The sequence below is a fragment of the Antedon mediterranea genome, chromosome 4 (assembly GCF_964355755.1).
Source record: "Antedon mediterranea chromosome 4, ecAntMedi1.1, whole genome shotgun sequence".
Taxonomy (NCBI): domain Eukaryota; kingdom Metazoa; phylum Echinodermata; class Crinoidea; order Comatulida; family Antedonidae; genus Antedon; species Antedon mediterranea.
In genome coordinates this window covers 34125095-34137347 of record NC_092673.1, presented here as the reverse complement: position 1 = coordinate 34137347, position 12253 = coordinate 34125095, and the positions used below count along the sequence as shown (strand labels likewise).

General features: G+C 33.1%; 1 protein-coding gene across 2 annotated transcripts in view; it reads right to left on the bottom strand.

The window, feature by feature from the left end:
• Positions 1–12253, bottom strand: part of LOC140047391 (neuronal acetylcholine receptor subunit alpha-10-like) — a 57574-nt gene that overhangs the window by 1852 nt on the left and 43469 nt on the right. For both annotated transcript variants that reach the window (XM_072092394.1, XM_072092393.1), the window contains 5 exons: positions 7819–7958; positions 4249–4293; positions 3680–3789; positions 1450–1652; positions 775–1119 (listed from right to left, as the gene is read on the bottom strand). In XM_072092394.1, coding sequence (XP_071948495.1) covers positions 775–1119; positions 1450–1652; positions 3680–3789; positions 4249–4293; positions 7819–7958 — 843 coding nt within the window. The remainder of the gene's footprint in view (positions 1–774; positions 1120–1449; positions 1653–3679; positions 3790–4248; positions 4294–7818; positions 7959–12253) is intronic.

The following is a 12253-nucleotide window of genomic DNA, read 5'->3' as shown; positions in this document are numbered from 1 at the left end:
CAAAATATATCTCTATTTTTAGTAAAGTTTAGTTAATTATGAATAAACCAATCTATGCAATAAAAACGTATTATCAAGGTAATCTAACAACATAATGCTGAGCTCTGGAGATCAAATGGTTTATCTGTGGCTGCGACATGCTCCTTAATCAGACACCGCGCGCCACTGAGAATATGTACTTAGGCCTACAGACTGTTGGTATTTGTCAGACATAAGATTAAAGGACTGGTACGAGTTCTTTTCTTGGCAAGGCGAGCTCAGTTGTTAGATTACCTTGGTATTTTACTATTTATCATGGATAAATAATTTCTCCATGGTATTATGAAGTCTTCAACTCTGACAGACGAAGTATTTTTCGGGTATAATGTTTACTAAATAATGTTATCAAGCTTTAGATTTTGTGAGGCCCAGAACCTGGGACTCAGTAACGTCATGTTAAGACACTGTACCTGCGAGACTACAACTTGTTCCCACTATACGACACAAAACAAGTTCACACGCGCAACACAAGTAATTTGACCAATCAGAAGCAACTGTTTTTGTAATCTGTCACTTGGTCAATACAACTTCCGTAGCGTCCTAGTTGGAACCGACTATAAAACTCGATTTTAAAATAACCTTGACAACCTAATATGTAATAACCTGTTTGTCTCAAATCGAAAGTGTCTCTATATGACGTCACTGCGTCTTTGGTCCTGGTCGTTGCAAGACAGATCCTGCTATTCAACAGTGTTGTTCCAATGATACACCAATACAAATCAATAGCGAACCTACCAATTATCGGAACGGCACCAGTAGGCGGTAGCAGCTCAGCCACAAGTAGAAGGAAGACCGTTAGAGAGAGGAGAACAGTAATGCCCAGGCTCACCTTCTCGCCTGACTCAGGGGGTAGAAAAAAACTCAGCAATGTAGTAGCTGAAATCAGAGTACACGGCATAATCAAGTAGAACACAAAATACGTCGGAACTCGCCGTAGGTAGATGTAGTACGTAACAAAAGTGTATGGTACGGGTTCGTCATCGGGGTAGATTTGGTAGTCTTCCTGGCCGTTGTGGGCATCAAAATCAAATATTTCCCATTCACTGGAGCTTACGTTGTAAAGATAAAGGTTATGAGAGCCTGTAACAATTCAATGATATTATTAGTTAAAAAAATAAATATACGAAATATATCGAAATGCAGCAGTCCATACGCTATAGAGGGCGCACTAACACATAACACGAGAATATGACAATCTAAGATTCTCGTAATTTGGTTTTGCTTTTCTTTTACCTTTTACATATATTTATTTAAACTTTGTGACTTTCTCTCTGTATGTTTTGAATATTATAATTATTATTATTATTAATATTATTCTACCTTATATTGTAGAATAGGCAACATTTATTCATGTTCTAGAGACTAGTTTTTGCGCATGCGTATTTGAACTGTATGGTTGGAGGTGCTTACCTGTTCCGTTCAACGATATCTCATTAGCTCCGTGTTGCCATGGTCCAAATTTCACCCTGCACGTCTGTTTATCAAACGGGAAATGCGTAACATCCATAGTACAATGTGTAGTAATAATTGCAGGCGATTGCCACACCACGCGACCAGTATTATAGATGCTACATATTGAATTTGTGTAGTAATGTTCATATCTACTTCCAGCACTGAAAAACATGAGTAACATAATATTACAAGCTAAGAGAATTTATACGAAATGTTAAATGTTGGAAACCAATACACGATATCAGTATCTGATACTACTATGTAGTATAGCTTGATGTAGTATAGCTTGATGTAGTATAGCTTGATGTAGTATAGCTTGATGTAGTATAGCTTGATGTAGTATAGCTTGATGTAGTTAATAGCCTAAAATAGCTATATGAAGCACTAGTAAGATATATCACAGCACTACAAATTTATACTAGGCCTAGAAATATTGTAATTATTATTATGGTAAACATTGGCACGATGTTTAAACCATGGACGCCCGACTTAGACTTGCCCCAAGTCACTGTTTATTGTCTTTTTTTTAATGCTTAAGCTCTGTCTACATTATCAAACTAGTTTGACAAAAAAGTGTGATGTGCCCAAATATGGTAGTGATATGATATCATAATGTCCATATATGGGCACATGTCAGATAAAGTTTGATAGTGTTGACAGAGCTTTAGTCCACGAGTCGCAGTTTCGATATTTGTGATTGTATGCTATAGCACATATTGTATTATTACGTATGAAACACCATGGACCAAAATATTTGTTGTTACTAATTTTAATTCGAAACACAGTTTAGAACCTATAACAGTAGACTAATTTATTCTATTTACGATACATTTGTGTTTTTGTGTTTCGGAGGAGATGGTGGAAGTTTGTTGATGGGTAGGAGGAGGTGCGTGTACATTAGTTCTTTAATAGATTCGGCTTAAAAAATAATAAGGTGACATAATTTTACATTTTCTTTACCATATTAATACAGTCATTTTTTTCTGCCTGATTTATTTTAACTTGCACGTCGTCTTGATAATTAGATATATAATAGTAATTGCATTCTATAAAATGGTACGCATTGCAGTCTTAATTTAGTTGTTTAAAATTAGAATCAATCATGCGTAAAATTATATATTACATAAGGGACGAACATAAAGACAATAGGCCTACTATAATGATAATAATTATTATTATCATAGCATAAATAAAAAAAATTAATGTGATAAGAGATCGGAATAAAGACATCAATAATGATACATATTTATAAAAAAATAAATGATAACAAAAGTAAAAATATATTAATTTCAGGTTCGAATCTTTTTCAGGTATTTTCTTTTCGTTTGCCGTTTATTTTAGCAATACTACTAAAGTTTAGGATTTCTTTACAATTATGAAATGATAAATAATAATTATATGATAATTAAATCGAAAGACAACATCATAATATTAAAAAATACATATTATGCATAAAATAATGGCAAATTATGTCACCAATACTATAACATTTTTTCCGATAGAATTTCACCATAAAACCTAGAATGAGTTATGTTTCATAGTTTCTTTGTTCTTTGAAAGTATAATGTTTCTATACGAACAATATTATTGACACATTATGTATTATATATGCAGTATACGAAAAGCGTATCTACAATAAAATCCTGTTTAGTTACATATCATCTAATATCCGAATTGTCATCTTATTAAAGAAGAAATAGCCTTTATAATGCTGAGATTGAAGAGATTTTTGTAGAAATATTATGACAATCAAAGCAAATTATGGCCAAAATAATGATATTTTTGGCTTCAACGCACTTAATTATCAATTATCAGTACCCTACGAAGAGACACAAACGTGTACTAGTTTTATCAGCATGTGAACGCGCGAGTACAAAACGTGTATCATTTAAGCAATATATGAACGCGCGCGTACAAAACATGTTCATTTAATCAATATTTTAACGCGGGCGTACAATGTACCATTATATCAGCATTTGAACGCGCGCGTACAAAACACTATATAATCAGCATTTGATCGAGTGCGTACTGAACGTGTACCATTTTCATCAGAGTTTGAACGCGCACGGTATGTACAAAACGTGTTCCTATGTAGACAGATTTTGAATATTGTTACCGAAACAAATTATATCGAAATATTCAAAAACTATTCGAATGGAAATTAGTGCGCATGTACGTCGATACTCACTTATTGTACAGCCACAAATCTGGCATCCATACTTTTTCATTTGAGGTTTTGAAATTAAATACACCATTGTAATCTTCTGGATCCCAACGAAGGTATTCGTCAATCCATCGCTGTGAATAGCAATAATAAACATATACAGACATTAACATGTTTAAAAAGCCCTAATTTTAACCAAGTAAAATAGTTACAGAGTTACAAATTGTCATGGCTACGGGGAGTCTATTGTATTACCGGCATGAACATGTTCATTGTTTGTGTTCACTTAAAGGAGGGCTCCTTGAATACAATTTCTAACATTTTACGTATGATATTGTCTTATGAGAGATAGAAATTGCAATTGTCAGAACAAATGCCCAATCCGAAAATTAGATTGATAAACTTCGCTCAGATTAGAGTTAGGTATAACACTTCCACACATTACATCGCCTATAGAAAAACTCTGGAGTTTGCCCTGTCTGCTCCGGTATGTTTAAAACGCGTTTTGTTAGGTGGTGTAAACGGGTAAATAAAAATGATGACGAGTGTATGTCTAGGTAATATTTCAGGTATCTTAACATTCTGAAACTTACCATAGTTAGCCATGCGTTTATCTTAAATGTTTCTCGTCGTTCATCCTGCAAAGTAACACAATAGTTGCAATGTAAACATTACTACTTTGAATAGGTTATTTTGAAGTTTTAAAAAAGCTTCACTTCCGTAGAAAAAAAACCAGAAACAATAATGTTTCACTTATAAAAAAACAATATAATCCATTGGCTGGCAATTTGACCATTTTGGGCTTAAAATTACAGTTTTTTCAGGTAAATACATTTTTTTAGATCCACTTTTTAGTCAAAGTGGATAACTATTATGTTACATTAAAATAACATATTAAAAACAAATATATAAAATTATTTTTCAGGGGGGACAATACATCTTTAATGTTTTGTTTATATTACGGTATATAAATTATATGATGTGGGGAGGGCCTCAGCCAGCCATGTGTCTATCGGCGTTTTAATAGATATTTAATTATCTACGCCATTGCGTATAATATTGTTTATTTACACAAGACATGCACATCTCAAATATTTTGTTAAAGAACGGTTTAGGAGAAATTTATAACGAGCGATAGTACACGTAAAAAATTACAAGATCGTGTTAGAGATAGCAAATCAGCTGGCGATATGTAATCCCGATAAGTGCTCTTGGGTATGAAATGTCATGACGACACGTGTGGGCCCTCGTACTTTTCATAAGATCTGGAACATCTGCGCACAGGAATTTCAAGCCTTATTTCGTCGTCTGTTTAGCTGGAGCTAAAATCATAATTAGACCGTTCAATATCAACTGGAATTATTATTCAGGTCACGGATTTAACGGCAGACTATAAGTTGACACTTTATGCCGCCAATACCGAATGTTACACTGCAATAATCAAAGTACAATACGTTGCACTCTTAATGTTTCCCGTCAGTATTTACAGATCACCTGTATAAACATTATGAATGTAATGAATGTACTTTAAAAATAAGCAAGTGAAAAATGTCCAATCAAAGCCGCATTAAATGAGTTTTATGATTGTTTGTGATCGGCTGATTTGCAGGATAAACTTACCACAATCTTTGTATCGTAAATCTCCCTATCGAGTTTGCAAAGAAAATTAGGTCGGATCGAACAGTACAGAAATGCGTTAGTAGACTCATTATTATCAATAAAAACGAATCTATATATACATTTACGTAAGGGCATCATATTAGATTTTTTAAATATATATATATATAATCTTCTCTTCTAAGAAAGAAATAACGAGATTAATCCGGGAAAAGTTGTCAATAAATGAATGTAAATAAACGAAAAGACCGTGTTGTCATTAATTTTTCGGATGTAAACACGGTCGCAAAGAAACGCTTTCTAAGGTCGATAACGGTTGGGGAAGAGGTTGACTGGGCGTAGAGGTTGGGTGGACCGGATGGGTTGGGTGAGGGTAGATTTTGGGTTGGAGAAGAGGCTGGGTGGGGACAGAGGTTGGGTTAGATAAGAGGCTGGATAGGGTAGAGGTTGGGTTGGAAAAGAAGCTGGTGGTGTAGAGGGGGCGGGGTTAATAATCTTATGGATAACCCGACTCCATAGTGTCTACAGATATGGCATTACCTTCCATGATAAAGCGTCATGCAGTATGTGTTTCAACATTATTTTTAAAGGAGGGTAACGTATACATCTGTCATAGAATAACAATTCTTCGCCTATAAATGCTACTAGAAAAATGGTAGATTCGGTAAAATAATCAGCTATTCGTAGCCCAGGTTCCCTCTTACGATTTCTTCCCAGTTATATTAGCGTACACGGCGGTATATGGCTGTCACACGCCTAGTTTGACTCGTTCACACAACTTATTAGTCAATCAAATCAGGTACAACTCATCGGTTGTGTAAATTAATCAATTAATTATTGACAATGTTGTCCATATTGTCACACGTTTCACCGATTGGTAACATGAAACGCGGTCACAATTGAGTAACTAAAATTGTTTGAGATTATTTTCCTTTTAAAAATAATATAAAAATCAACGCTTTTGTCTCTCTAGGCCTAATTTTTAGAATATATTTAGGATCATCTGGGCCACGTAATGTTTGTTTTGGGGGATACCTTTGGATTACATCATATTAAAGAACAGTCATGTAGCTTTGCTTATACAAAATATTAGATTTAAGAAACATGGAACCATTGCATTTAGTTCTTTTATCATAATAGTTTCTGGATTAGGTATAAAAAAACGGTGGCTATTAATGTGTTGAAAAGGTCATATTGGGATGATATTCGTAAGTCGACGCCAGTAGATCTAAACGCAAGTGTTGCTGAGATTACTGTTTGTCTATATTAATGATTATCATAATAGGGGATTACCGTGTGGCAAAGGGGTCAATATTGGGCTAATTCTTGTAATTTCACGTGTAATTCTAAAGAGGTGTTGACATTAGAGTGCCCTAATGCCAAAATTACAAAAAACATTAGTCGAATAAGTAAGTGAGGGAAAAACATTGTTTCGGCAGGATTCAAACAAGGGAGAAACAAAGAGGTAATTATATAATAGTAAAAATACACTGTTAAAATAGTGTTTAGATCTTAAACATGTATTTTGTACCCATCTTTTCCACAGATTTAGCTATTATTGTTGACTGCTTAACGAGTGGAGTAAAACAACATTATAGCTATAAACACATTTAGGTTTTAAACACACTAAACACTATACGTGTTTAAAAGCTCCACACTGTTTTTGCAGTGTAATATTGTCGTGTAATATTTTATCAAAGCATAAATAGAAATTATAAAAATAAACGAAAAACCACGTAAAGGTTTATTCTGTTTAAAGCCTACTTTCTCGTCTCTATTTTGAAGGATTACCTTAACTGCGGTTATTTAAAAGCTCGCGAAAAGGTCAATATAAGGGTAGGTCACGTGAATTTAACGGGTGAGCTCAAATAGGCCTAACTATGCTCGAAATGAGAATTTCCTAATCCACGTATGGTGATATAAAAGTGTCTAAGAAAACATGCGACATTGAAGTCAAATGCAATGCAGCAGCAACGAATAACAATCACTGTATTCAAGCGCGTCGAAATATTGTCCTCATTCGACTCATAAATATTTATTATTATGCTATTATTACTAGTTACCCTCCGTTTAAATGCGAGATTTATTTATAGTATGACGTAATGCATAAATGTATAGCTGCATAGCAAGAATGATACACACCGTGCATTGCGAGTACGGGTAGATGAGTATGTATGTTTTTATACTGTGATGGCGCTAGTTACAATCTGTTATGCGTGATTAATTAATGGCGTAAATGCATACAGTAATCGGGCATAAAGGGGAGAAAAAATATACGTTAAAATTATGACATTTGATATTTTTCCTTAAAATAGGCCTAATCCTGAAAAACTGAAGAAGATTAGTGAATTGTATAAAATTAATAATTAAGATAAATAAAAATTTTTAATGATTATTTGATTAAAGTAATACAAAATAAAGGCTCATTGCACCGTTTGTCAAAAGTATTTTCTTGAACTAAATTTTTACAGAAAGAAGTGAAATATCTTATGACACGCAAAATGTGCCAAACTATGTCACATTGATTTACTAGCTGATATACTTACCACGTCTAGCACCTGAGCGACGAAAAATTGTAGATCAATAACTGTAGGGTCAGATGAATTAATAACGGGCCTTACAGACACGTCGTAATCCGTGAACAACACTTCCCGTAGTCGTTTGTGTTCACTGGAAGCGACGAAACCTGGAGGAAAATGATATACGTAACGAATTAATAATGTGGACAACACTTCCCGTTTAACTGGAAGCGATGAAACATGGAGGTTAAAATGGAAAAGGGTCTTCAAGATTGGTACCAATTCAGCCAAACAGTTGGTTTGCCGAATACTCATTACGTGTGAAAGGGCTGTTAACATTGATTGTAATCTGAAGATTATGTATTCAATTTCTCTCATGAGAAATGGTTTCATACGTATGTTTGCAATTCGTCTTTGAATTTGTCTTCTGTCACGTGGTCCATCAAGGAGCAATCAAACATAGTATTCATACAATCATTTAGTCCATCAGGTCAATAATTATGAAATTATAAGTGTCAGACAAGGTTTCTTGTCCGATTCGTAGCTGTGAAGTTATGACAACACAAATTGAACCTTAGTGACCAGAGACTGACCTGAAATTAATGAAATATAAATAGGACGGGTCGAGTGTCTGAGCGGTTATCGATAATAACAGAACACTGGCCATAGTTGACCACACGAAATGAAAATCATATTTATTAGTAGTAATATAATATTAGTAATATTTAGTAATATACTTTTACTTTACTACCAGAGATATATTGGAAGTACATCGGAGATTCTTGGAGTTAACGACAGGAGTAATTAAATTCTCAATTAAAACGAGCACTTACGATCATCATTGCAACTCGGATATGATTGTTCTACGCTTAACTCAATTGTGTGAACGCGGCTTTTACATTTCATTTCAACATAATATATAAGACTGGTAAGATGGTAAATAAATAAAGTTCAGAAAATTTTTTTTACTGTGATACGAGTTACCGGTACTGCTTTGTTATGATTTGTATATGTTTTATCTTGTACATATAAATTGTATAATAAGCGTTCTACAATGAAAAAATGAAAATAAAAATCTCACAAATCGTTACTTCCGTTTAAAATATGTTTAAATTAATATTTATTAATGATAATCATAAAGACATTATATATCTTATAACGATGCTTGGAAAGAGAAAGTTAACGATGCAGTTGGAACTTTTGTTTTGATTGTTAATCTCCTTTTGCAAGTGTAGTATAGAAAACTACAAGAAAAAAGAGGTAACATGGAATATAAAGTGAATTTATAAAAATGTAATATTGTTATAGGCCTAAGCCTACCACTGATGAAGTTGATAAATTTTAATGATAAAAAAAATAGAAAATAACAAAAATGTGGTAATTACTGATAATGAAAATAATATGAAGATTTTCATTCATTCATTCAATCTTTTATTTCGGAATCTCTGGTCCATACGAATTAAAATTTTGTATAAATTAATAATAAATAAAAAAAAAAAAAAGTACTAATTACTACAATTCATCTCAGGATAGCATTCTACCTGGCATCTTTGACTTAAATAAGACATTGTCTATAATCTTTGAGACTAAAACATTTTTACTTGAATTAAGCCTACACATTATGATGATGACATGACTACGATGATATTAATCTAAATAAAAGTGATGTGTGCGTCAAAAACGAGAAAAAAATAAAGACATAAAGTTCTTTGAAGAACTCACTTTTAGAATAGGTAGGACTTTGTACAGATTAGCTGAAGAAAGAATGTTTTACGTGACTTCCGATATGTGTTTAGACTTGGATCATTTTTAGAATTCCTAAGGGAACTAAAGTGTGCCGTTTACACCAACCAATTTCAATATCAACACAAACTGATTGTAAATATATTTTACGAGGTAAATTCACCAGAAGCAAGAATTTATATTTAAGCATTAAGTCGCACAGATTAAATAATAGTTGTAAACAACCGAATGAAATAGGCCTAAATACAATAAATGATGCCAATCACATTTCTATCACAAATTAAACATTTACGACATTTTTAGGTGAAATTCCATATATGGAACTTTTCAACATGGTACCAACATAGAGGAATCAAGTTTTTCCATGGTAACAAGTATGAAGAAGTGGAGAATAACAAACATCTGCGCATGATCAATGCCGGCATATGCGTTGTAATTACAAATTGGGATATTTGTAGAAGCTATCACAACAGAAATTTTTGTGTTTGCAGAAACAGATATTCATCCCTATTTTTTTTTTTTTTTTTTTTTTTCTTTTTTTACGCAAATTGCTATACGAATATAACGAATCCCTTAACTATTCCTCTTAAAGCTTGGTTTCCACTAGGACGTACTGTAAGCGCAACGCAAGTGATCTGACCAATGACAAGTGGCGATTCGAATAATTCATCGCTTGTGATTGGCTGCGTTGCGCTTATTATTACGTCCTTGCGTTTTGCTTTGCTCTCTTCGTTACGTAGTTTCCATACCCTTCTTTAAAAAAAAAATAGTACACTCTTCCTAAAATATACCTGTCTATATAAATAGACTGTAGACCTGAAAAGAATTCAATTAACATGATGACATTTTTATTAAGACTTTGAATGTCTAAGGTATGTTGTTCAACTCGTGTAATCTCATTCTTTAAAATTAATAGATATAAAACATACTCTTGTTTATTTAAACATCATCCATTCTAAGAACGAAACCGCATCTGCTGGACCTTTAGATAAATGTTTGTCGTTATGTTTTTCTTAAATTCTATAATATCCAAATCGGAATTGAGAAATATACTGGTCGGCGCAAAGGTATCCATAGGCCTATAGTTATTTATTATTATTATGCCCTAAAACTCAAGTTAAAAAAAAGGATCCTAAAAAAGTATATCGTTAAAAAATAAAACTTTCTATATCGCATATCTTGACGTCGTTGCACTCTTGGCACTTTGTAAACATAAATTCAAGCGAACTGGACAGGTTATAGTACCACTGCAACCGCACTTTCTTTCTTTTAATGCACACATAGGCATTTAACAGCATTACTACAATTAATACATATTTAATGCCCATTGATATACAGTATATGTTACGTAGTTGCTTGTCAAAGTCAGCGAGAGACATTGAGAAATTGATTACAGTTGAATTGGACATTACAAGGCGTAGCATTTTAATTGCATTAGTCAAATAGCAACTATTTCCACTCTCATTAAAGATCGCTGGTGATTTAATAGCTTGGTCATGGCTCGATGTACATATATCGAAGACCATTTGCACCGTTTCATATTTTACACGTTTTCACCTTTGCGTAAAATAGGATTGCGGTTTATTAATGCAACTTCTTGTACGTTTTTTAAACGTGCTATTGAACTGTTTGTTCCTAATATCTTATATTGTCGAAGGCTTAACCTCCTTGGTTTGTGCAGTATTTTTAATCAAGTATTCTAACGTACTGTAAATCAGATCCCTGCGGGGCCCGAGGTTCACACGTGTATATCGCGACAACACAAAATGTACTAAATGAACTGTTTGTGCCAAAGATCTTATAACCGTAGTCTTAATACCACCTCTGTGGGTTGTGCAGTATTTTTTTTATCGCGACAACATAAATTGTACTAGGCTATTTCAATGTCTCTCTGAGATGGCAGTCATCTAAAAACAAATAAGCACATTTACAATGCCTTCCATGTGGTTCCATTCGGTATTGAGTTATTGCAACAATTCGGACGAACCCGGATGTTCATTAACCGTTATAAAAAAAAACATGCTAAAGACTGTAAATATAATCCAAAACATTATGTTTAAAGGTACACTGTAACATTTTTTAAAATAGAAAATGTCTATATTTAATATAAAACATTACTAATTTTTACAAAAGAAATAAGGTTTTTAAACATGGAACTGCCATTTCCATCTAGCGCGTAAACTTTAAAGCACATTTTGTTCATAACTGTGCACTATGTTATGATACTTTTACTATTCTGTTGTAAATACATATCTATATCGGAACTAATTAACAATGGGCGATTGAATAATTTATTATTACACAGTTAAATCGTTAATCATTCCAACACTTTAGATGTATTTATTAAATGAAAAGTAATATTTCAAGACAAGAAACACGTTAGATATTTCGAAATTTATGACATATACGTCACCAAGTTCTTGACTGTAAATATTGTGTCTTATAAATCAGGGTCTTGATCGAGTTCTACATTATGCGTCAATCTCAACGAGATACAAACTATCAAGTTAAAGAATTAGGTATACCATGTTTTGTTCGATTTCGGTTTTGTAAAGCTTTGTAAATTTTTCCACTAGACGAATTTATTTGTTTAAGTGTTGACTAATGCGCATGCGTATTTATATTTTCATCTACTTTTTGTGTGACCTGAAAAAATACTAAAAAAATACGCAACAAATAAGAATTTTAGAAATGTTCGATTCGCGCGAATATATTCGCC